We start from the raw sequence: 27,259 nt of genomic DNA, 5'->3' as shown, positions 1-27,259 counted from the left end.
TTTCTAAAAATTTTATGGCAACTGGAAAACAGGCCCTAAACTCTGGGGTTTAGTGGGTTGTTTCTAGGTACAGTCATACACAGGGTAGTTCTAGTGAAATCAGTGCCACTTTGGTTAGTTCTTTAAGTCTCATTGACCTCAACAGATGTGCTGTAAGTATATCTAAATTTCAGATATACTTCTGCTGAGGAGTTAGAAGTGACAGGATAAATCGTGTGAAGTGCCCTCATAATCCATTATTTCTTTTCTTCATAAGGTATAATAAGATTGCTTGGACAATGTATCCCTTTTTATACCAATTGGCTGTTGATCCACTTTCAGACACAGTTTAGAGTACTGATTAGAGAGCTTACTATCTTGGCAACAGAGTGTCTTGAAATGTTGATTGTATTGCTAGCACTCTATTCAGGCTGTCTCTCTTATGGTTATGCTCAGTACTTTCAACAAAATGGGAACTGTTGGAGACAAATGTATATATCCCTAAGTTGAAAAAAAGGATCCTTTTTAGAATTCCAACTCAAAGCAACCCCAAAAACCATTGCCGATGAATAAGGACACTTGGATAGGATGTTTTCTGCAACATCTGGAAAGTTACAGTTGCACCTTGGCATTTGCATATTGGAAAAATCCAAAGCAGGTGGAATAAAATGCTGTGTGTCTCCCTCTCTGACACTCATACACATACACATACACAGAAAGAGTTTGGTAAATTGTCTGCCTCTCTCCTGATTAGTAGATCAATATTATTATTAACATCCTGTACAAAATAATCTATGGAGACCATGTTGTTTATAATAAAGATGCTATTTTTTAAGTAAGTAATATTTAAAGTAAGTAATAATTACTCTGATTAGTGCCATATGGAATGTGTTTTTTTGTAACAGACACCAAGGTTACAAGCATTAGACAGTACTTCAGTAATGCTCCCTATTTATATTAGGCCAAAACAAAAACAAAAAAAAAACACCCTGAATTAAATGTCTGAGTAGTAAACTTGAAAAATAAGAAGATTCCATCATAAGATCATACCACTATGCCTATTGGTGTGCTACAGACCTTTTTGTAAGATATGAAACAGAAGATGTATCCTATCTTTTGCCATTTACTGAATCTTCTGAAATATGTATTTCAAGATTTGGGGGAGAAAGAGATATATTCATTTGTACATAACTTCAAGTGAAGTTAGTAAGCTCATTTACTGGCAGGCAGCTCTTTATACCATTTACACTTCTCTGCAACCCTCAAACAAAGCAACAATATATTCAAATGAACCCATGATATAGTGTCAAAACAGGAAAGAAAATCAGGGAATAGTTAAGAATACAGCTTACATGTTTTGGTCAAGGATTACATGCAAGTTCTAAATGTTTCTGTAGTAAAGTCTTTCTAGTCTACGTATTTTAAATAAAGCAGCACTATATAAACTTGAAGCTGTTCAGCAGAGCACAACAGACATATTATGTCACTGCCATAAACTGGAGTATAGTTCATAGTACATATAATAAGCACCTCCTGAATGGATTCCACTTCCTCATATTAGACAAAATTGGTGAAGACTAGGGGCCCAAACTGCCTTGCTGAAATTTGATACCTATGCTGATTGCTCCAGAATTTTCACATTTTGTTTCAGAAGTGTCTTTCTATCCTTTATCCCTGAACTGATTATCTTACCAAAAAGATGCCTGCAGAGAAACTGAAAAATGTCTTATATAGCCCACAGAATGGATGAGTACAAAAACTGAATGGTCAGCTCTCAGTACAAATGTAAGGATGTCTAGAATGTCTTAGGCTGCATTATTGAAGGTTGTTTTAAACCACTATAATTTAAACAGAATTGTCTTGCTTTCTCTTGAGACTGCTTGAAGGCTCATTGTTTGAACTGTGCCAACAATCGTTTATCAGCAGTCTTCCAAGTTGTAACTTACCGCTATTTAGAGCCAATTCAAACATTAATGAAATGCTTTTTGAGTGGGAGGAGTTGGAGTTTTAAAACTCTATGGCAGGACTGGACAACTGCTTTGTTAGCTTATGGCACCTACCAAATAGTTTTGTCCAAAGGCATCCATAGTTTTATACTAGTGTGAGATACTGCCAGCAATATCACAGATGGAAGGGAAAAGAATGCAGAGGGACATTCCCTTGGAGGCAGTTAAAATAGCCTTCCATAAACCTGTAGCTGCGTCCTCCAGATGTGTTGGTCTACTACTCCCAGAATTCCTAGCTAGCATGAGCAAAGTTGCCTGGGAAATCTGTGAGTTGGTTTGGGGAGGTGACCTTAGAAATAAGCCTAAAGGGAAATATGATACTGGTTAAAAATATAACTTTGCAAGTCCAGCCTATCTATCAATAAGATTCTGCAGTGATATGAAGACTCCTCACAAAACTAAGCAGACATGCAGAGAATAAGAACTATGCAGAAGTAGAGGAAACATCTCTGGAAATTCTTACAAGAACAGTTCTATCATAGGAGTTTGTATGTACAAACAACAGATTAGAGAAAAGGATATCTTGTATTCTAGATCAATTGATTGATACAGTTAGAGACTGCCTGACTGCAGTTGACTCTAGGCAGCTTTTAATTAAAACAGAAAAGAACCATGCACATCTGGAAAACATGCAGTATACAACAAAAACAATCAACAGGGACTTGACACCCATTCTAGCCCTAGGCCTGGGAAAAAAACCCAGGTCTTCAAAGACTTTTGGAACATCAGCAGGGTGAGTTGCTGCTGAGAGATCAAAGAGCATAAGGATGGACACACCACCCCCATCCCTGCTGTGACAGAGGTCATCAACAAGTACGACCAATGCTGTCTCCATACTGTATGGTGACCCGAAACCCAACTGAAGCAAGTCCAGATAATCCATAGTTGGAATTATTCACGGTTGCTAATTTGCAATGCATATGTTGTAGTAGTATTAATGCAGACAAGTATGCCAACCAATGCTGTGTTTAATTCTACCCAAATGTATTTCTGTCAGTAGCCAAGCCAACATAGATTAGCACATTCTGGTTCAAATAGAGAGAGATAAGTAAGATTATACCCAAAATATCAGGGACACATCCTTGGTTTGTATGCATTTGTGTCTTATCAGTGATGAAAAAAAAATATTCTTCAGCAGAATGTATTTCTTCTCCCTTTGTGCATTCCCAGTAGGTTTTTCCAGAATGTTGAGGGATCCTCTAGAGCAGACTTGTTAATGAGTGGTAGGAGGAGAGCAAAGAGAAGTCCAGTTTTCTACCTAAAGGATCTTAGTTCAGAAAATCACAGCAATGTTGCTGCACTGCCATGAACCCACAACACAGCAAATAAGGGGATATAACCTAGACATTTTGATGCAACATGGCCTCATCCTGAAGGATATATCAGTTCAAATGCTTCATTTTAAAATATTCCATTCAAAAACTGTCATGTTCATTACTCATCTATTTCAGAACACCTAAAGGATGCAGAAGTTGAAACATTTTGCTTTTAATCTTGGATTTCTATTTTACTAGACATATGGAGTGCCACAGAACTTGTCTCTCCCCCATGCTGTTTAATATCTATATGAAACTGCTGGGAGAGGTCATCTGTCAGTTCAGTGTGACTGGGCTGAGCCTGAGATGCAGTGAATATTCTGGCTCACTGTTTGGAATTTGTCAGGGGCTGAATGAGATGAAATAAGATGAAGCTGAATGCCAAAAAGATGGGCTTGTTCTTTATCCAAAAATAATTGGCTTAGTCTCTGCTCCTGCAGTGGCTCTGAATGGCTCTGGATGGACTTGGGGATTCTTCTGGATTCATAGCTTCTGCATCATCAATACGTAAAGGCTATGGTTAGGAATCTCTTTGCTCAGCTTTGGCTGGTGTACCCCTTTTTGGTGAAGCAGACAGCCTTGGCAGCACTTTGAATATTACCCAGAAACTTCAGTTGATACAGAATGTGGCAGCCTACTTGTCAGTAGGTAAGAACCACTTCAGTAGGATGACACTTATACTGAGATACTGCAGTAGTTCATGGTATTGGCCCAGGTTAACTGTAGGGCCATCTTCTTTTAACAGAATCTGCCCATCCTGGGCATTCAGTCTGGGAACAGATGCTTGAGATGTCCCCCTGTCAAGTGATGATGGTGGTGGAAGCCTAGAAGTAGGCCCTCTACATGGTAGTCCCATTACTTTGCAGTAGCTTGCCCCTGCAGGACCCTCTGACCTCCTTACTGTTAGCTTTTAGGAAGGCAGCAAAGACCGTGCTTTTCCAGCTTGCATTTGGAACTTAATTTCTATCTCCCAAGACTTTTCAAATGTTATTTTAAAATGTTATTTTAAGAGATTTTTAATATTAATTTTAGTGATTTTTTTTTGTCTTGTATTTACCTTTTAGCTGATGTTGAGTTGAATGGCATGTTAGGAATTATATTTTATCTATTTGTGAGATACCCAAAGTCTTGTAAATTTGAGCAGGATATAAATTTTCAAATAAATAATAAATAAATGCATCCTAACATATACCCCTTCTCTTTTTGAGCCCAAGTCTCCCCAAGGTAACTATCATCAGTAATCAAATAATCAAATAAAACATACCATCACTTAAAGCATAAAACCCCAAAGTAAACAATTAATGCACTTCAGTTCTTTAAAAAGTGTATCGCAAAACAACTTGTGTAATTCCTAGAGTACTAAGAGGAAAGAAAAAAAAAACTTGAAGAAGAAAGAACTCTGGTTTTGCAATCCCATAATCAGCTCCCACATAAACTTAAGGAGATAGAATAGCTGCACAACAAAGAATATAGGCAAAAGCCCTGATGCTTGTGAAACAGAAATTATTTTTGTCTTAGTTATGTCATCTTGGATCCAAAAATATTAACATGGCCTTTCTCATTTCTATTTACTTCTCTCTAATATTTAAACAAAAAGTCAGGCTGTAATTAAAGTATCAGTGGAAGAATAGCAGTATGGCCATAGTCCATGTTTTGGTGATCTTTCTTTCCTTCTTTCTAACAAATTTCTTTCTTTTTACCAATAGGATAGCAGCCAAGGAGAACATGAATCTTATGTCACCCCAGAGTTTAGGAATTGTTTTTGGACCAACTCTCCTTCGACCTGAAAAAGAGACAGGATCCATGGCAATTCACATGCTGTATCAAAACCAGTTGATTGAGCTGATGCTAAGTGAATATACCAAGATCTTCAGCTCTGACTGACAGACAGAGAATGTTGCTGAATATGTTCACATCTGTCTTGATACCTAATATTTTTACATTTCTGTAAACATCTTTCTGAAATATTTCTTTTTCTTTCTAGTGACAGATGCCTCATTTTGTGAAAACTTAGTGATGATTTTGTCTTTACATTTCCAAACATTGGAATAAAAATATTTTATTTGCTTATATGTACTCAGGATTAACCCTTTGCACAACTCAGTCTTTGCCAGTACATCTCCAGCATTTCGCCTTTGTGCATGTCTTTATTTACAGCCAAGAATTGACTATACAACTGGGTCTGGCAGGTCAGATAGTTGGAAGTCTTGACCTCAAGATGCTATTGATAAATATCAGGTCCATTTGTAACCAAATACTGGTTGTGGATGAGCAAGCAGACCTGGCATGTATTATCAAAACTTGGTTGGGCAAGGGTGGGAACACTGTCCTCTCTGAGATATTCTATCCCAGGTTTTGTATCCCTCAGCAGCCCTGACTTCAAGGTAGAGGAGGCATGGTGGTGATGATTCTTTGGTACACTTTAGCAGCGGTTGGGAGCTGTGATCTACACAATGTGAATGCCTGTATTTGAAGTTGGACTGTAGGAGCAAGCTAGGGAGTCTGCCTAGCAGAATTCCTTTGTGATCTCCTGGACTTCATTGATAAGTTGATATTGGCTATTAGTGCTTGAGGACTTAAATCTCCTGAGGAGATCCGAGAAGAGTCAGGAATTTATTGTCCCAGAGATGACCAGAGCATTAGATGTGATACACGATTGTCCCAAGTGGTCTTTTCCTATCTACTGATCCTGAGGTGGTTTTTAACTGAGGAGCTCCAAGAAATGAAATGAGAGAAGAGATGCTCAGAGCACTAATGAAGGAAGACTAGAAGTGAACTTAACCAAACATCTGTAAGAGCTAACAATTTTGCTTACACCAGGGCAGTAAGAAGTATCAATACTCTACCCTAGTAGCATCAGTAGTTTCATCCCCAGCAGCTTTCTCTGGAGTACACCACTCCATTTAGGGGGAATGATTACCAGGATGATCTATCTATAGGCTAGATTAAGACTGAAATTAATTCCTGAACTTCAATGCTTTAAGTACAACTCTGTATTAATTGCCAAAGTATTCATACATTGCCCATTTTAAATTGCCATCACTTCATAAAGTTTTGTTGTTTCCCAGCTATGTCATCTTTTGTAGGTTGTTTTTTTTCTATTATTACTATTATGCTCCCAGAGATGTTTTATTGGTGAACTATATTAAGTTCTTTAAAACAAAAACTTTTTCCTAAAAGCTTTTTGTATGTCTTTAGGATTATTTGGCTAGACTTGAATCAGTTTATACATTGATAGTTTAAGTTGTCATGGATAAACAAAAGGATAATAAATTGTTTTACTTTGAAATGTATGGTTTCGGTTATAACATCCCCTACCATATTTTGTAAAAATATTCCACCAATAAAATGCAGACTTACATTTGACAGCTTTTTAATCAAGTTCAAAGAGAATAAATAACATTAATCCAGTGTGGTAAAAGACTCTGCCTGCTTATCAATTTGTTCCTAAAATGAAAAATAACATGTGAAAATGCAGAATTAGAACAGGGTTGGGGTTTTTTTGACAAATTAAAAAAAAAAAAAACCACACAGGTTTAATGCCTACATTTGCTGCATATGAAAGATACATCCTGTATCATATCTAGTACTCAGGAATTACATCATCATTGTCAAAGACCATTTTACAGCCTGCTGTTGATGCTATTCTGCAAAGTATTGATGAGGAAGCTCCTGATTCATTAAGCAAGTCCCAGCCCTAGGATTAATAGATAAGATATGTAGAATCCACAAGTGCAAAGAATAAGAATAAGAATAATTTTTACAGTTGGAATACCATCAAGCATGGACAAGTAAAAAACGTGATTAGTAAAGAATACATCCAAAGAGTGAGAAAATTGCTAAAGACAAAATTGAACTTTGATGGAAACACCGTCAAAGCCATCAATAACTGAGCCATAGCTGTGATATGATACACTGCTGGAATTATTAACTGGACACAAGCTAGACGGGACAGTTTGCACCAAAAAACAAGAAAATCGATGATTATTCACTATGCATTACATCCCCATAATGATATTGATAGATTATACCTGCCCTGCAGAAATGGAGGCAGAGGTTTACTTCAAGTCAAACAAACTGTTGAAGAAGAAAAGCATGCATTGGCTGATTCTGTAAAAGGCAGCCAAGAACAAGCATTGATGCAAGTTAAAAATTGGAACTTACTGAATGTACAGGAAACAAAACATGAATATTGAAATAGGGCAAGCTTTATTTTTAGAACAAGTCATAGCATAGTCTAAGGCTTGAACCTAGCCATAATACTGGATAAATAGTTTGACCTCACCTAATCACATGGCTAAGAAAAGGGATATTACATATGAGATTCAGGAAAACATGTCCTCTGTAGTGAAGGAGCTTTTGCATATTTGCTGTGGATATTTTGGTGTGAGAGAAGGGAGGAGGTATACAATTTGCTCAACCTTTTTGCAGCCTTTTCACAGTGGTTAAAAATCCATTTGCAATTATTTTGCCTACTGAGTAACAGCTATATCTTCATATATTAATATTTATGTTATTGTAAGCATCTCTAGGCTTATCCCATAACAAATTATGGGTGCTGCTTCTAAGAAGAATAAAAACAAAATTAATGCCATAAAGCAGGCCACCTGAATGATACAAAACTATTTACAATATCTGTCTATCATCTCTATCTCTATCATCTCTATCTCTATCTCTCTCTATCTCCCTACCTCTATCTCTATACCTTCTCTATCATCTCTATGTCTCCACTCAGTTATTTTTTCCCCTTTTTCTATCAGTAATTTAAACATGAAAGAACTGTGCATAAGGAGGGTTCAGAGATACCTATGCACACCAGCTGAACTAAAATTCTCACTTTAGGGATCAAATCTGACAGATTATTTTGTGTTTGTATTACCCAACATAAAATGAGCACTGCTAAACCTAAGAAAGTGCTTGTGGTTCAAAGTATTAAACAAATAATACTGATCTTATTTAAAATACGTTACATACATTTTTGCATCACTTTTCTGATAGAATGATTTCCAAAAAGGTTTATCAATGACTGGAAAATGGTCCATATCCTCAATACAATGTAACATAAAAAGAAATGCAGCTGTTAAAATAAGAAAAACAAAATCAAATACATCATATCCATGAGATCTTACACCATATTTGCCTTCTTTTTTATACATTGTAATCTAGCTTTTTTAAAGCTAGAAATCCCATCTTTTTTTTCTTTATTTACCTGTTTATTACAAAACATGTATTCTGCCCCAATTCAAAAGGCTCTGAGTAGTTCACAGTCTCAAAGCAATATAATTCAGTAGCACAGTTAGCCCATAAAACATCAAAGTTCAACTAAGTTAAAATCAAGTAAAAATTAAAAATCATATTTAGAAAGTTAAGGTGCCAAGCAGCACAATGCAAACACACCCCAAAGTCTGGTAGAAAAGTACAGCTTTCACATTCCTTTTTTTGCATAGTTTTATCAACTATGGTTTCTAATTCATTTTATGTAACTGATATAACCAAGCCCATAATCATGTGGCAGCGTTCCTAGTACAGGACTAAGAGATTTACCTAACTATCCATTCCTACTTAATCACAGAGGGACAGAGTTAGGACAGGATAAATATTTCAGAGTATAGTTACAGTTGTGATTGGTGTGCCGTTGGAAGACCTGAAGGATCAGGTTAAGGACAGATCATAACGGAGAAAGTCTATCTATGTGGTCACTAGGGCAAGGATTTCTATGACCTAAAAATGTTAGAAATATGCAAGCATTTATGACCTTAAAACCATTTAAATATGACCAATTAAACCAAAAACATGACTTTTAAAGCAAAAATATGACTTTACAATTTTTCTGAAATTAGCACCGAATTTTTAAAAATCTGTGCTGACATACACACACACACACACACACACACACATATTCTGGCTCGAAGTCTTCAAATTTTGCTTCGAGTCCATTTAGAACATTACTTATTTTGCAAAGTTTTGAATAACCCAGATTAGATTGCAGCACTCTTTGCAGTTTATCACTATTTTTTTCAGCCACTTTCCCCTTTGCTTGCTTTAAATCACTCTCAGTTTGTTTTACAATGTTCAGTGCATCACTAAGTTCCATTCCTACAGTTTCAAGGCGGGTGATTGCTCTTGATAATCTACTGAAGTGAGATCCTATATATGCTAAGTTTCCAGCCAAGGTTTCAGAAAAGGAATCTTGCACAATCTTGATGGAGGAAGATTCACAACAGTCAAATTCTTTAACTTTCCACTGCAAGGAAGCATAATTTGTGAAATAATACATAGCTGCATCCAACCAAGTCCCCCAGCATGTCATGACAGGTTGGGGAGGGAGAGCCAAAGTAGGAGCAATTCTTTGAACTTTTGTACTTACCTTATTGTTGTCAACAGCAGATTTTATTTTTTCTAACACATCTTCATAGTAGGCAGAGATGTAATTTTTCCTTACAGTTGATTCATTTGGAATCGGGTGACTGGTGTACTTCTCCAAAAAATGCCTGAGGCTACCACTACTTAATTTCCTTAAGGGAATATTTGCAGTAACCATCATTGTACAGAGATCCTTACAAAATTCTGACTGGGTATTTGATTAACCTGTAGTTGAAGAAGAATCTCTCTCAAAACGGAGACATTGCCTGTTCTCAGTGAAGGTAAATCTTGCTAAATAACTCTTGTGTTTCACGGTGTCACACTGTTGTTGAATATTAAAATGTTTTTGGGACGATACCTTAACTTCACATAATTTACAAAACAAAATATCACCATCACTACTGAAAATCTGCTCCCCAAATTCTTGAACAAGACGCTGTAATTTCACACTCACTGAACATCTACTTTTAGGCATGTTGAAATCAGATTACTCTCACATGACCCTATCACCTCGAACACACATACACCTGAGTTGGGGAGCAAATAAGAAAAAGAAAAAAAATAGGCAAATTCTCACTCTTTTTCAGGCCTGGTCAGGGGAGAAGACTGTGCCTGCTGAAGTCATTTTTAAAAAGTTTGCTCTCCCTCTCTTACACACACACACACACACAGAGAGAGAGAGAGAGAGAGCCCTGAGTTGGGGAGCAAATAAGAAAAAGAAAAAAAAACAGGCAAATTCTCATTTTCTTTGCTAGCTTATCAGGAAGGTTGCCAATGACCAAAATATGACCAAAATATGACTAAAATATGACATTTGTTACAAAATTAAGCAGAAATATGACATAACACCTTTAAAAAGTTAAAATATGACTTTTCAGGCAAAATAAAAAGCATCTAATTCTCACCAGATTACTCTAAAACATGTTTTAACTTACTTATAGATTCAAATAAAGGTTCCAGAAAAAATATGACATGTTATAGAAATCCTCGCGCTCGTGGTCACTAAGAGTCTACACTGACTTGATGACACATAATCAATCAGTAAAGCCATAGGAAAGATGATGAAAGATGTGGGGCACAAGTTGCCTTTTTTCCACTCTCCCAATTGATGGTCAAGGGTATCAAATGGAAGGCAAGGTCCTTTAAGGAGGCAATGGCTAAGAAAATTGGGAGCAGTAGAAACAAAAGCAAAATACACTCCATCTTTTTTTTCCAGTTACTGAATGGCTGAAGAAGGCCATAGAAGAAGTAGCATGTACTTTCATTAACCATATACCAAACAGCAAACTAGAAAAGGGGCAGAGTGCAGCTGGGGACAAACTGAAGAAAATGCACAGGCTGAGAAACTCCAGTCATAATGCATGGAGTCAGTGCCATTTGCTCACCTTTGGGGAAAGGGCATGGCCTCAGATCTTCAACATAGAAGAGTCATATCAACACAACAACATTATTGCTAATATTGATGCCACATCAACATTGATAACCAACCTTGACAAATAATCCTTGCTGTATTGTGGCTACTTTCTTTCCTTTTTGATGTTTTCCTAACTTTTTTTTTTCCCACAAGATTTCAGAAGTGTTTGCCATTGCCTTCTTCCTGGACTTGAAAAAGAGTGACCGGCTCAAAGTCAACGAACTGGCAGGACTAGAATTCACGGTCTCCCAGTTTCTAGCCTGGTGCCTTTGACTACTACACCAAGCTGGCTCCCATCTTCACCCATAAATCTATCAAATTTGCACTTCCTGAAGCAGTATGTAAAATTAAATTCCTTTGCACCATAGGTTTCAAAGACAAATACCAAGTTTCCATTTTTTTAAAAAAAATTATAAAGTACAAGTATTAAGGGTAAGTGTACACAAAAATGCCTATGTTATGAAACAGAATATCTAAGAACATATTATATTAAGGGAAATTCCTTGCAAAAATAGTCCGTGCAGCAATGACTATATTAACATAAATTTACAAAAACCATATATCAGTTTTGTGAAGATTTAAAAAAATAAAAAAGATATGGAAATGAAATGAAAGAAATGTAGGATTTAAAACTGAAAATGGGGAGAAATTGGCTTAACAATCACTATTCATGAAGAAAGGATAACTATAAACATTCTGTATATGTGTGTTCACATGTATGTGTGTGTATATATATATACACATACACACACAGGAAAATGCCAACTGCCATCACATTCTTGTAGAAATGGTTTTGTGTTACCCTGCTCACACCCCTCCTTTGCACTCAGAACATCCAGTCCTTGAACTTCATCCATTTGCAGTTCTCATTAGTCATCAGGAGTTGCTCAGAAAACGGCCCGCAGGATTGAGTCTACAGTTCCACTAATGAGACAAGAGTAGCAGTTTACATTCCTGCACTAATTAAATGTGTACTATTATACCTAAGATTGCTAGTTGGTGTAGTAGTGTTATGATAGTAGATATGATTGGTATTGTACTGCGCAGTGGAGCATGTTATCTTCCCAGCCATCAAAAGTGCAAGTGGCTCCTTCAAAAACCCGCATGACTTAAGACTTTACTCTGCCTGGTTTGTGTGTGTGTGTGTCTTGTGTGTCAATGTGTGAAAACACTGCCTTAATGCAAAGGTGTGATTCTTCATCAAGTGCCCAATGGGGGTGTTTCATCCAAACTCCAACCACATGATAATCTTGTCTCAACATGTAGTAGCCTTAAGCATGGGAAAAGGTTTATATCTCATTTATTTTTAATCCCATTCTAGCAACTATAACTGATTACCTTTATTTGTTAAATCCCTCTATGTTCTCTGAAGCTCATTGATATCAGGGTAGGAAGCGTCAACAGTTGATATAACCTCAAGCTTCTCTAAAATCACTAATTTATCTTCCTAATCTCATACAATTTCTTTCCTGGGTTCTGCTTTCATTTTCAGTAGCACAACAAGGGTCATCACTCCATGTTTTTACAAGGAATACCAAAGTTAGTTAGCCCCGCTAACCAACCCTTTTGATCCCATGAATCACAAGGTTTGGGGAAATTGATTTCCTTGGTTTTGATTAATATTTTTGAAACAAGAATACAGGTAGAGAAGAAACAACCATTTTGATTGTTTTGCAGGTGAATCGAAATGGCAATGTCACACTGTTCTTGCTCCATTTTATTAAGCTGCTTTCTTAGATCTCACCCATATTCTTCTATAGCTTTTATTCTACAGTCACATGGAACACTAATGAAAGGTCACAGCCCTCAAGACAGAATAAATCACAAATGTGCATATATGCACAAATACAAATTTAGAAATAAATAGAAATATGTTTTGCTCAAGAAGGAAGACTGGCTGTGTCTCCCCACCTCCCCCCCTGCACCTAACTGTGGCACAAGCACAACTTGGCATCACCTTTTTTTCCTGCTCTATCCATCCCCTTGACGTTGCCTTCTTCTCATTCCCAGCCATGAGTGAAACAGGCTTAAGTCATCCTTAACCATATCAATGTTAAAGTAGTGTTTCCTTCCTTATTCTGCCACCATTCAAGGGCAGCCTTAATATCTGTGAAATGTGTTAAGTCTTCCTACCCATTACCTTGGAGGAAAGGCAAGTGACTGGAGCAGGGGCAAGAGATGCAGGGCAGGGATTGGCAATGGGGGCAGCAAATGCCATGCTGGTATAGCTTCCTGATGACTCAAGGATAGGGGAATAGCAGTGTAAACAAGAAGTGGGGAAAGGCCCAATAACAATACAGCTGTTTGCTAATTCCTGTCCAGGTGTTCACTGTGGATGGGCAACTTCAAGGTCTCTTCTACCCTTCCTTAGGGTGCTTTCTATTTCATCCCAATTTGAGATGCTGTGCCCTTGAAAGGGAGAGAACCTTCAAATCAAGATTAGCCTTTCTACAGCCCTGTCTTTTGTAGACAGATTAATGTAAGTCTCTTTGAAAGCAGCTGCAGGTATCACCCTTCCCCCTTGAAACTTCTCAAGCTAACAAGTCAAACATCTTGATTTTGCTTAAAAAGTAGTGCCTGGAGGAGGGGGGAGGGGTTGGCATGTGTGGATGTACACATACAGAGATATATACACGTACTTTCTATAGGCAGTTTCAGCTGTATGGACATTATATCTATTTTTTTTTACCTAAATTCCCACTGAGGTTTTCTTTCTGAAACCATAATGCTTTCAAGTATTTATGCTAGTTTATGGAAGTTTTTTTCTTTCTTTCTTCTTTCACTAGTAAAAAATTAAAACTGATTAAAAATGTAAAAGGACGTTAGAGGTTCTGTGCACATTCAGTGGTGCGAGCTTATATGTTTGGGTGAGCGAGAGAGACATCAACCATAAATGAGCTAGCTAAACAATAAAGAAGGATTTCTTATCCTATGGCACAATGAATGTTTTATTAATAAGCTACTTCCTTTTCTGTTTTTCATATAAGTGCTGTTTGCAGGCAAATGCTGTGTGGCCCAACCAGTTCTTTTCTAGGAGTTGGGAGAGGCAGATGCCTTGTGGCTGACCATTTTTAGGAGTGAAAGCCTGGTGTTCCCCACGTTGGGGATGGCTAGCATAATCCAATGCCACACTCAAGGACCAACTTGGTTCCCATATAGGGTGCAGAACCTTTTTCATGGAAAGGACCTCATTTTCTTTAAGGTAAAATCTCAGGTCCACACACCAGTAGTACAGAGGTATCAGGAATTAGACTCTAAAAAATGGTGCGGCTAGAGCAAAACCTAATTTGATTTAATGTGAATATTGTAAAAATTAAGTTACTGGAATGCAATTAACATGGTTACTCCTCCTGTATGTAATAATTTCCTCTTCTGGCACATAAAAAATTACTACTATTACTACCAGTAGATACTTTTTGTTTCCGTTTGATTTCGTCTTCCTCCCAAAAGAAGCAAAGTGGTTTACAAAAGAACAATAAAACCCATCTTAAATAAAGCCAAGATCCACCCCCAACCCCACCCCCCAATAAAAATGCAAATATTAATGCATGTAATTGTATGTTTTTAAGAGGTCTAATCCTGGAACAATTGTTATCTTACAAATGAACAAGCACACCTCTTGTTTTCAACTGCACATTGGCAGCAATTCTTGGAGAGGTCTAGGGACACACTCAAGGTTTGGGGCTGCTTGGATCAGGGACCACAGGTCACAGATACATGCAGTAACATATTGGGCCAAAAGGCAGCAAAACATCTTCCCTCCCTCCCTCCCTCCCTCCCTCCCTTTCTTTCTCTCTCATTCTGTACCATCCTTCTTTTTAGTGTTTTTCTTTCCTGGCAAGACCTGTTATACTCTGAATGGATTGCTTGCTATGGGCTTTTGAAATTGAAATTCAGATGAGCTGCAGCCATAATTAGAGGAACAGGATTCTCACCTCTTTTTCATGCATTGGATCCACAGGGGTGTCCTTGGAATGCTGGCTGGGGAATTCTGAGAGTTGAAGTCCTCACATCTTAAAGTTGTCAAGGTTGAGAAACACTGATCTAGACAGAGGATATGCAACCTTTTTCATACAAAGGGCAGCACTTGAGGCCAGGACAAACATTTAATTTATAAAAATTCAAATTCAATAGAATTAAATATATTTCATATGATCATGCCCTAAGAATGTCATTGCATGAAAAATTATTCAGCTGAAACTTTCTGAAAATAACTTGAGGGAAACCCACAAGGCCCTGAAGTCTCTATCAACTGATTTGTCTAGAAATAAATTATTATTGCCTCTATTATTGGCCCCACTCATGCTTCCTGCACTGATTTGCAAGCAGGCTAAATTCCAGTGCACACATATACAGGAATAACTCTCAGTGAATTCATTCAGACTTAATTCTATGCATATATGGTACTGATAGGAACAACGTCCATTTCTGCTTTAATATAACTGGAATGTTATATTCTGTTTGCAATCTTTTTGTTAACAGTGCAAAATAATCTTCTGATCTGGTTCACACGTGGGTGAATAGGGTGTGTGCAGGTCATAAAATAACTATCACGGGGTTTAAGTATAAAAGCCTCTTTGCAGTATTAAGTTGGTATTCCTAAAACATGCATTGGTAGAGTGCCTATCCTATACCATAATGCAGTGCATTCTCAGAATAGATTGTATCTTTCAACATCTTGTTAACATCTCTTGTAACATACCATTTCATATTACATTGAAATGAGATCTGGCACTTTTGGGGTCCTGTGGAAGATGAAAAAAGTGGGTTTCCAGCAGTCTTCCTCTTAGATATAATTGAAAAAGAGGCAAGCATGGGGGCATGCTGTGATTCACGCTGCCAGACAGTGATATTGAATCATTCAGATTATGAAAATACAGAGGCAGCTGAGCGCAGAAAAGATGACAATTTCCCATTCCGTCATTGTGAAAATGAAAATTTCAGGCAGTTCAGGATGAAATGGGGGGAGGGAAACCAACCTTGCCCAGTTTAACTGGGTTCTCCCAATGGACTTATAATCAGGCAGTATAATGACTGTTCCTTTTTCCTATTAGAGATTTGTTGGCACCTGCAACTGAACTAAAGCAGATCTCTGGAAGGTACTGTGCTTCAGATAGCTTAATGATGCATCCAACCCTCACCTGCTGATTTGGGATGGGAAGTGGAAGCTGGCCCATGATGGCAATATTTGACCCATACATCTTCCCAGCAGTCCCGCTAGGAAAATGTGAGGGTGAGATTTGATGTGGAGTTGCTGATTCACACATCTGGATCCCATAAGTCACATAACACAGCCTGTGCTAATCTTGCGGTAGCCATCATGGCAGGCTGGTGGAGGCATCAGGGGAAATGTGGAGGGCAAATGTAAAGTATGACATTTAAAAGATCCTAACTGACAAGGCTGCCGATGCTGTTAAATAACTATTCACTGCTCACTGCAAACTTAATTCACTGAATTTTGAGGAAGGGTATTCGTAGGAATGGTGATACAGCATACTCACCTTCATAAAATGCATCAGGGTTTTGTTTTGTTTTGTTCTTTGGAGTGTGTGTGACAGAGAGAAAGGGGGAGAGAATGAAAGAAAAGAAAACAGAAGCATACAATTACCCAGTAATGCTTTACACAATAATAATGTTCAGGAAAGCAATGATTAGTAGATTCCTTTTAGTGGGTCTACTAGATCTGGGTTGCAATATCCCTAAATATAATGTCCCTAGAATCCCTAGATAGCAGCAAAAACTGTAACAGTTTTCTACCATTCTAATGGCCATCTGGATTTTTTCAGGCCAAGCCTGGTTGCCCTCCTTTTGATTACGCAGACGCTTGAAGGAACCCTGGCACAGACCATCTTAAGGCATGGGTGGGGTGCTTATAACTCTTAGGTACTACTGAACTGTAATTCCCACTATATATCATATACCCCATAGCTGGTCTAGTGAATAGATTGTAGCTCAGTGGCGAAGCAAGTACTTTACAGGCAGAAGATTCCCTAACCCAGCGGTTCTCAAAGTGTGGTCTGGGGACACCTGGGGGTCTCCAAGGCCCTTTGGGGGAGGGGTCCATGAAGTCAAATAAATAAATACTTTAACATTTCTCAGTTTTAATTTTTAATACAGTATATATCAATAGATATTAACCCACATAAACCAAAGCTTGGGGTCCTCAATTATCTTAAGAATGTAGAGGGGTCCTGAGACCAAAATGTTTGAGAACCAGTGCCATGACCAAACCTGGTCATCTGCAGGGAAGAATGAAAAAAACTCCAGTCTGAAAATCTGGAGAGCTGCTTCTATTTAATGTAAAAAGTTCTAAGGCAACTTCCTTACACATCTGCTAAGAGTGCCTTTCTTCAGCTTTGTTCAGTAGTAAGACCCAATTCCTACTTCAATTCACCTCTCCCATTTGGGGGCATCTTTTAGCCTTTGCTTTATTCTCCTAGTGCATCTCCTATAACTTACTGCTGGGCTTTGAATTTTTCTCTAACCTCTTTCCATGTCACATTCTAATGCATCTGTTTCTGTCTATGTGGATTAAAATTGTATTTGCTCCTCTTACGTTTTCCTATTGAGTTCTTCCAATCATAACTAAAAGAATGAAATAGCCTGAACAAGATGGCAATAGGTTCCTTTCAAGAGAAGGCGAGCTCATATGTGGTTTGCTAGGAAAACTGGGACCTAGAAATCGAAGTTGCCTGTGAAAATGAGAAAAGTGCAAAGATATCTTAGATCTATCTCAGTTTAAAAAAAAAAAAAAAAGCAAGTAAATGGAGAGGAATTTTCCAGTCCTGGCTATGGAGTCTGAAAGTGTGAGCAGTTCTTTTCCTCTCTTTACCACTCCAAAAGGAAGAATAACTATTAAGGTCACCATCACTATGAGTCAGCTCTTCAACACAGCTGGGCTTTAGCTAGAAAAAAGACATATTGCCCTGGTGTTCATGCATGTTCCAAAGCCCCTTTCCCAATTATATTGGAAGCATGCACATCCCTAATCCAGACTGTAGTGAAGAGCCTTGGTGTTCTGCCACTTGTGTTCTATATCATATATTTTGGTTCCTTCAAGTCAGTCTTGACTCCTGATGACTGTCTGCACATGTCCCTGCAGTTTTCTTGGGAAGGTTTCAGAACTGATTTGCCCTTGCCTGCTTCCTAGGGCTGAGAGAAATGGACTGCCCAAAGTCATTGGCTTTGTGCCTAAGGCAGGACTAGAACTCACGGTCTCCCAGTTTCTAGCCTGGTGCCATCGCCACTACACCAAACTGGCTCTCAAACTTGTGTTCTAGGTGCTCATTAATTGAAATTAGAAGTTAGCAAATTTGGTTCAGGTGTCATGTTCCCGTTCCGATGTTTATGGTTCCTCGTAACGTTTCACATGTCATATCTGCAGTTGCGTGCCTGCCTGGCCACGCTGGTAAATTTCCTTTGTGCTGACTTGTGATCTTCTGGAATGTATGTTTGGGTTATCTCTGCTGTTCAAGGTTACTTTCTCAGGCCGATTCTAACGGTTGCTAGCATCTGGGGTGGGTGGTTGCTATGCTAGCCTGAGGGGAGGGTTCGCAACGGGAGCAAGGCTTTTTAAGTTTGTAATTGGCGCGCTTTTGCTCATTCTCAGCTTTCTTCGTACTTTGCATACTATTCATTCAATAAATTAGTTTTCTCTAGTAATTACTGATGAGACTCCTTTTATTGGAATAGGCAATCATTACATAAAGCTGAGAATCTTTAATATCAGTCTGCTAGCATCCATCCAGTTTCCTGTGAGGAGTTTAATTAGCGATGACTGAAACTGCCCCAACCTCAACCACCGGCTCGGGGGAAAGTCAGCTCTCCAGAGGTGGGGAACAAGAGCCCATGGGACCGCGGAGAGAGGGGACTCTCACGCCAGGGTCGGATGACCTCTCCGAGGCAACGGATTCCAGTTGCGATACGGAGAAGGCAGTGAAGTCAGTGGTAGTCAAGAAGACGGAGGGACCCTTGTATGGGTCGCCACCAGCCCCAGCCAAGCCGGTGTATTCCTCGCTGTTTCCGACCGTGCAGATCACCAAAAGGACAAGAGCAGTGACACCTACGGAGATGGAGACAGAGAAATCCCAGCAGCTGGAGGCGAGGATGAAATCCATAGAGGATTTGTTGGCAAAGTTAACCTTTACCAGGGACACTCAGAAAAAGGAAAAGATGGGAGGTGAAGAAGGTAGTGACTCTCCTGACACCTCCGCGTCCCCAACCCCCCCTTCCCCCGTAGACAAACAGGGAAAGCAACGGAAATATTGGGGGGGAGGGCCCCCGCCGAGCAGGCCTCCAAAGAAAGCCTCCTTACCTTCCCCAAGTAGGGAGCAGAAGGAGAGAGGACGGAGCCGGGAGGGGGGGAGACGTGTGAAACTTCGACTGGCAGAGGCTCAAGAAATAGCGCCAGAGGGGCAGGAGGAAGAGCCACCACAGCCACGAAGGGCTAAGCACAAAAAGAGACACGATAGCCCAACCCGGGTCCGATATCGAGACTTTAATGTGAAGTTTAATGGGGATCCCACAAAGCTGTCATTTTTTTTGACGAATGCACACAGCTATATGGAAGAGTTTGGGAGCGTGTTTCGTTCGGAGCGGGCTAAGATTAATGCTGTCGCGACCCAACTAGAGGAGAGGGCAGCAGACTGGTTCGTGAGACTGGTTGACATGGACGCTTTGGAGTTGGATTGCTTTGATGATTTCATGTGGGCAATGAAAATGCATTTTGGTGATCCTCTAGCTGAGGAAAAAGCAAAGGTAGCCCTAAGGGAGTTGGTTCAAGGCTCCAGATCAGTCTCGGATTATGCGCTGGAGTTTCAAGCACTCTCCGGCAAAGTACAGGATTGGTCTGCCACCACCCTTGTAGAGATGTTCAAAGATGGACTAAGACCAGATATACTACGATGGGCGGTTGTACGGGACGACCCAGCAACGCTGTATGAGTGGATACAATTGGCTGCGAAGGTTGAGCAAGCCCAAGCTAAGTATACTCAAACTAAAAGAGGTCCCAAACAACAAGCGATGGGGAAACCTACAAGGCCAGCAGCTACTGCTAGCAAACCAGTGAGACGGTCGTGGCAAGAAGAAAAAGAAAGCCGTTTTGCCAAAGGATTGTGCCTGCGGTGTGGTAAGGAGGGGCACCTGGCAGCTGCATGTCCCCGCAGGAAGCCAGAGGAACGGAGAGACAGATCGGGCGGGAAATCACCAGTGGCACCGAGGAAGCTGAAAGCGACAGTAGCAGAGCTGGTGGAGGATGCAGACTTGTTTTATGGTGGGCAAGATGAAAAAGAAGCCTCCCAACCGGCGGAAAACTCCAGCCACCTGCTCTAAAAAGCGCCAAAGAGCAGGTGGAAGAAGAGGGGCGCGATCATGTCTCGGTGAGTGGAAATTTCCCAACGTTAACTGTGAGACTTAAGCTCGGTTCCCCTACAAAAACTGTGGAACTATGGGCTATGATTGATTCTGGATGCTCACGTTCCTTAATGCATCCTGATGTAGTAGCTGCTTTGGAGTTACCCACCTTCCCGTTGAAACGTCCCATGATTTTCACCCAATTGGATGGATCTATCTCGGGGGGAAAACCAGTCACCCAGTCTACAGCGTTAGTGGCTTTGCAACTGGGTAGCCACTGGGAAAAGTTGCCCTTTGTAGTTGCACCGGTGGGTGGTCCCTTGGTCATTCTGGGGATGCCTTGGTTTGTTCAACAGAACCCTAGTATAAACTGGGTACACCGAACTGTTACTTTTGCAGATGGGTTCTATAAAGCCCCTCCTGGGGATGATGAGGAGGAGGATACCAATGTGGGGAGGGCAGCACTGTCAATGCTGCATACCCTCGCTGTACCATTGGAAGGGCTCCCGGACCAATACCAGGACTTTGCCGATGTGTTCGGGGAGAAGGAGGCAGATCGGCTGCCGCCTCATCGGAAAACTGACTGTGCCATTGAAATTCTTCCCAATGCCAAGTTGCCCAAACCAAGGGTATATGCAATGACCCCAAAGGAATTGGCTACTCTTCGTGAATTCATAGACAAAAACTTACAGCGGGGCTTCATAGAACCAGCCAATTCACCAGTGGGTGCTCCAGTACTCTTTAGATCAAAGAAAGACGGAACTTTAAGACTATGCACGGATTTCCGTGGGTTAAATGCAGTCTCCCTATTAAACAAATCTCCCCTCCCGGTCATCAAGGAAATGTTAGCCCATTTGGCGGGGGGGAAAATCTTCTCTAAATTGGACTTAAGGGAGGCGTATTATCGCATTCGCATTCGGGAGGGGGATGAATGGAAAACAGCTTTTAATTGTGCATTTGGGGCTTTTCAGTATAAAGTGTTACCATTTGGATTGGCTGGGGCACCTGGGGTTTTTATGCAGTTGATAAATGAGGTCTTGCACGACCACTTGTTCAATGGGGTTTTGGTTTATTTAGATGATGTGTTAATATATTCAAAAACCATGAGGGAACATGTGCAATTGGTTAGGCAAGTGTTAACCAAATTGAGAAAGGCTGACTTGTATGCCAAGCTATCCAAATGTGCATTTCATCAAACACAAATTGATTATTTGGGGTATAGGATTTCAGATAAAGGCATTGAAATGGATCCTGCCAAAATTGAGGCTATTTTAGTATGGGAGCCCCCACGCACACGCAAACAGCTGCAATCGTTTCTCGGATTTGCGAATTTTTATCGTCCATTTTTGGAAAAATTTGCTGAGATTGCCTTACCCCTAACCGAATTACTCAAAACAAAGGGTGTGGGAGACACCCGCAAATCAAAGAATCCAGGGGCACTCCTAAAATGGACGCCTGCTTGTCAACAGGGTTTGACCAACTCAAGCGACTGTTTACCTCTGAACCAATCTTGCAACACCCCGATCCTGACAAACCATTTGTGGTGCAAGTCGATGCCTCAGACTTTTCTATTGGTGCCCTCTTATTGCAAGGCAATGAGCAAGGACAATTAAAGCCTTGTGCTTATCTGTCACGTAAATTCTCTGAGACAGAGAGACACTGGCATGTTTGGGAGAAGGAGGCTTTTGCGGTGAAAGCCGCTTTGGAGAATTGGAGGCATCTATTGGAGGGGGCAGCACACCCTTTTGAAGTGTGGACTGATCATAAAAACTTGGAGTCCCTTACTGCCTCTCGTAAACTCAGCCCTAAGCAAGTGCGATGGGCTCAGTACTTCAGCCGCTTTGATTTTAAACTCAGATTCATTCCGGGAAAGAAAAACTTTTTAGCTGATGCACTGTCGCGCCAACCCCAGGATTCAGGAACAGCCCCAGATGTGGTGGGAACCCTCTGGACAGATTCCCAAATGGCACTAGCAGCAGTCACTCGCAGTCAGACGCGAGCGCAGCAACCTGACACCCCTGCCGGTCCTAGAGCGATACATGTATCCGTTCCTGCAGATTTGCAACAAAGGTTTCTGCCAGAGTTGAAATCGGATACTTGGTTGCAAAACAATCAGAGCACGGTTACTTTGAAGCAAGGTTTGGCATGGAAAGATGATCGCCTCTATGTGCCTGTAACCTTGCGCAAAACCGTGCTATTCAGGTCTCATGACGATAAAACAGCTGGGCATTTTGGCTTTACAAAAACTATTCATCTAGTGCGTCGACAGTTCTGGTGGCCAACCCTCCGGCGAGATGTAAAAGCCTATGTCAAGTCTTGCCCTGTCTGTGCTACTGCAAAACGAAAAGGGGGGAAACCCCAGGGCTTTGTGCAGCCAGTGGCCAATCCCTCCCACCCCTGGGAGGAAATCTCTATGGATTTTATTGTGGATCTACCTCCTAGCCAGAGAAAGACTGTCATTTGGGTTGTTAAGGATTTTTTCTCGAAGCAAGCTCATTTCGTCCCTTGTGCGTCTCTACCATCTGCACAACAGCTGGCACGCCTCTTTCTAGTTCACGTGTACAGATTACACGGTAGCCCCGCCCGCTTGGTGACCGACAGAGGAACACAATTTACTTCACGCTTTTGGCGAGAATTTATGAAACTATTGGGCACTAAACAGGCGCTATCCACGGCTTTTCATCCCCAAACAGATGGGAATACTGAGGCGGTTAATGCCACGTTGGAGCAATATTTACGTGCTTTTGTTAATTATCAACAAGACAACTGGGTAGACCTCCTGCCATTTGCTGAAGTTGCTTACAATAATACTGTGCATCAAAGTACTGGGGCGGTGCCCTTTCGTACTGTATTTGGCCATGACTTTGTCCCTATTCCTGAATTGCCTCCACCGTCTACTTCGCCCACCTCCCCGACCGATTGGGCCTCACAACTGGCAGATTCCTGGCCAAAACTACAGCAAGCTTTAGCCGATGCTCAAGCCACTTATCAACGACATGCCAACGAAAAAAGGGCACCACAACCTCTTTTTCAAACAGGGGATAGAGTATACCTTTCCACCAAATACATCAAATCCCCTCAACCATCCAAAAAACTGGCGCCCAAGTTCATAGGTCCATTTCCTATTGTTGCTCAGATTAATCCTGTTACCTTTAAGTTGGACTTACCTCACAATCTCAAGCGCTTACACCCTGTTTTTCATTGCAGTTTGCTTAAACCATTCGTGGAGTCTACCCATTGGCATCCTGAGCCGCCTGCACCTCCCCCCATAATGATTGATGGTCAACAACATTTCGAAGTCAAGGAAATACTAGACTCTAGACGTTTCCATTCCACTCTGCAATATCTGATTCGCTGGAAGCATTTCTCTCATCCAGAGTGGGTCCCTGCACAACATGTGCGCTCTCCCCACTTGGTTGCTCAGTTTCATGCTGCTTACCCTGATAAACCTGCGCCTTAACAATTAAGTTTTTTTTCTTTGTGGGGGGGCGGTATGTCATGTTCCCGTTCCGATGTTTATGGTTCCTCGTAACGTTTCACATGTCATATCTGCAGTTGCGTGCCTGCCTGGCCACGCTGGTAAATTTCCTTTGTGCTGACTTGTGATCTTCTGGAATGTATGTTTGGGTTATCTCTGCTGTTCAAGGTTACTTTCTCAGGCCGATTCTAACGGTTGCTAGCATCTGGGGTGGGTGGTTGCTATGCTAGCCTGAGGGGAGGGTTCGCAACGGGAGCAAGGCTTTTTAAGTTTGTAATTGGCGCGCTTTTGCTCATTCTCAGCTTTCTTCGTACTTTGCATACTATTCATTCAATAAATTAGTTTTCTCTAGTAATTACTGATGAGACTCCTTTTATTGGAATAGGCAATCATTACATCAGGTAGGAGCTGAGTTTTGAATAAACTGCAGGAAGTACTGTTTCCAAAATACGTCTAACTTTTTGGTCATGCATCAAAAATCAGCAACTATGCACCATGATCTCCAGTTTCTAACTGTATGGAGGAATGAGCAATAGGAATACTTCTAGGGAGAATGCCCCTCTCTGCCCTTCCTACCTTATACTCCTCTTCTGTTCTGCAGTTCTTGTGTGCCGTACTACTACCTAACACACTGGCCTTGAATGCAGGCACAGCCCTTTGCTGTGTGACATGTAGGCTATCCATTTAAAGAGAGCAGGAATGTAGATGGAAAAGAAAAAGAGAATGGAAAAAACAGACTGAGTGGGACTTCCCTAAGCTCCTTATCAATAAGGTTAATAAGGGTCCATGCAATTTACCAATTGCCAAAACATTACAACTGAGCTTGGGCTATAAAGGAAGCACATGGGCATTGGACTTTATTGCTTTTTATAGTCCGCTACACTAATGTCTCTTTTTAACCTCCTTTTCCTGAAAAGACTAAGCACTGTTTCATGTGATTGGCCTCAATAAAATCGTCCATTTTCTATTGCACTTCTACCTGCCCTAGTTAAGCAGATTAATGGTTATTTCTTTGGATTTGATCCATCCATCCCTCTGAAAGTGTAGCAGTAATACTTAGATTCCTCCCCCCCTCCCCTCCCCCCCGGGGGATGTTTAATTTTGTGATCCTCAAACATAAGCATGATATGGAGTGGGAGAGAAATATTCCAAACTTCTCTCTTCTGTAAAATCCAAGTCATATCAAAAAGGTGACAAGAGGGGGAAAAGTAATTAGTGAGTTCATAGAGTTCAGTAGGAAAGTTAAAATAGAGTAACACATTACTTTTTATGTGAAGATTTCACAAGACAAATCTTGCCTGTGTTTTAATTGCATGTGACCCTGGCAGTCCCACTCTGAAATGAAGTGCCGTAAAATTAAAGATGACAGACGCTCACAACAAGTATTGTGATCTTGATTAAACTACAAAGACCACACTTCTCTCTGCTGCAACTCAGATATGATGGGCTGTTTTATTTGGGGAATTGCTTCATTAATGCTTTCTTTGACTAGACATGTTTATTATAAAAAAAGAAAGAAAGAAAAAAATGAATATGATATCCTGAATAGCTAAATAAAGTCCAAACAGCACATTAAAAATCAGGAGTTAAAAAAAAACATGAAGACTTGAATCCTTCTTTTCAAAAACGCTCACGATCTTATTATATATAATGTAGGTATGTCTGTATATATGATACATATATTATCTGGCTTAAAGAATCTACAATTCTTACTACCATTTACATGTTGATGAGAATACAACAAGATCCATGCTGGTAAAAGAAGTTCCCTTCCATATGAAGAGTTGCTAATGGAACAAATAAATAAAAAGGATTTTGACTTGTTGCTATGCTTTATTTATAAATCACTTGATTTTGCATAGTTTGGCATTCAAGCATTGCTACTACTACCAATAATGATATACAGAAATTGTTAACAGACAGGTTCAAGTTTGTGTAAAATAATTGACAATCCTATCTCCACAGCTGCATCTATTGCACTGTTTAGTGGATGGAATGATATCTGGAAAGTGAAAAATAATTTGCAAACTCTCCCATTCAGGAGAAATAATATGACTTTGGCTACCTTCTGTAATGCACCTACTAAGGGATACTAAATGCAGTGAGATTCAATTCTGAATAAACAAACCTCAATTTGCACTGTTTTGTTGTCTCCCCTTCCCACTATCCCTTCAGGTCAATAGGCCTCAGGTGGCATATCTCAGAGTTGTCTTCTCTAGACTGGTGGAAGAGCAGGCTGTCACTTAAAGTTTAAAACAACAGTAACATTAATATTGAATTAATTAATTCATTCATTCATTAAATAGCCTGGTTCTCCAGGTTGATTCCAGGATCAGCCACTTGAGACCAGATGTATTAGTCAGCATCTGTTATGTGTTGACTCTATTAATGACTTTAAGTTAGAGGAAAAGGGATTCTAATTTTTACAGGATATTAAATGAGCAATAGTTAACAAGGCTAAATAGCAAAATAATAACTGGCACTTGTTACTAAGACAATGTATTATTGATGCTAGTGAAAATGTTGCCTATATTTACCAAGCCAGGAAACTGCTCCCTTTAATTACCTATTTGCTTAAATCTACTAATAATTACACTGAGATGCCATCCTATGCCAAGTTGCACACATTTCTGTGGGAAATCAATGAGATTCAAGTATGCATAATTTGGTGCCAACTCCTCTTCACAAACTAAAAACCATTGAAATGCTAGTTACCTGGAACAATGGAAATTCAGTGAGGTTATTTATTTATTAATAATAAATAATAAATAAATATTATTTATAATTTATTCACAGCGTTTTATTTATAATTTATTTAAAGCATTTAACATATATTTATAATTTATTTAGAGCATTTATACCCTGTTCTTCAGCTGAAAAATAGTAAAAGCCAAATGAGTCCCTCCAGCTGACTTCAAGCTTCCAATGTCAAAAAAGCAAACCAATAAAATAATCCCATTGATTATGCCTATTAAAACCTGGGAATAAAGATTGCCATGCATACTTATTATCATGTGTAGCAGGCATCCATTTTCTATAAAACTGGCTAATAGTAATTTGGAAGTTCTTACCTCCAGCCCAGCAATGATGAATGTCTGAAAGCTTTGCATCCAGCCTTTTTTAAATAAAAAAAAATTCATTTTGGTTTTACCTCTGTCACACTTTGTCCAACTGATTGGCAAATTAAGGGTATTTCTGCCTTCTGCAAACCCTCCAAAACAGTTCAAAGGCAACCTGAAACCATCTGTTCTTTCACCAGCCTCAGATGCTGAGGACACACAGAGATGACCAGGGCCATCAGTGCTCCTGCTAATCAACAGGACATGAAAAAAGAAGACCAAGCAAAACAAAA

At 40.0% G+C, this 27,259-nt stretch overlaps 1 protein-coding gene across 5 annotated transcripts in view; it reads left to right on the top strand.

Moving 5' to 3' along the window:
- ARHGAP15 (Rho GTPase activating protein 15) overlaps nucleotides 1-27,259 on the top strand; it is a 492,562-nt gene that overhangs the window by 450,639 nt on the left and 14,664 nt on the right. For 4 of the 5 annotated variants that reach the window (XM_063318397.1, XM_063318394.1, XM_063318396.1 and 1 more), the window contains one exon: nucleotides 5,008-6,371. The exons of the other annotated variant lie outside the window; for it this stretch is intronic. In XM_063318397.1, the coding sequence (XP_063174467.1) occupies nucleotides 5,008-5,185 (178 nt within the window). In that variant the 3' untranslated portion in view covers nucleotides 5,186-6,371. Of the gene's footprint in view, nucleotides 1-5,007; nucleotides 6,372-27,259 lie in introns of those variants that run through there. 5 annotated transcript variants of the gene reach the window in all.

This window comes from Candoia aspera, chromosome 1, assembly GCF_035149785.1.
Source record: "Candoia aspera isolate rCanAsp1 chromosome 1, rCanAsp1.hap2, whole genome shotgun sequence".
In the NCBI taxonomy this organism is placed as follows: Eukaryota; Metazoa; Chordata; class Lepidosauria; order Squamata; family Boidae; genus Candoia; species Candoia aspera.
This window is presented reverse-complemented; position numbering and strand designations above follow the sequence as displayed.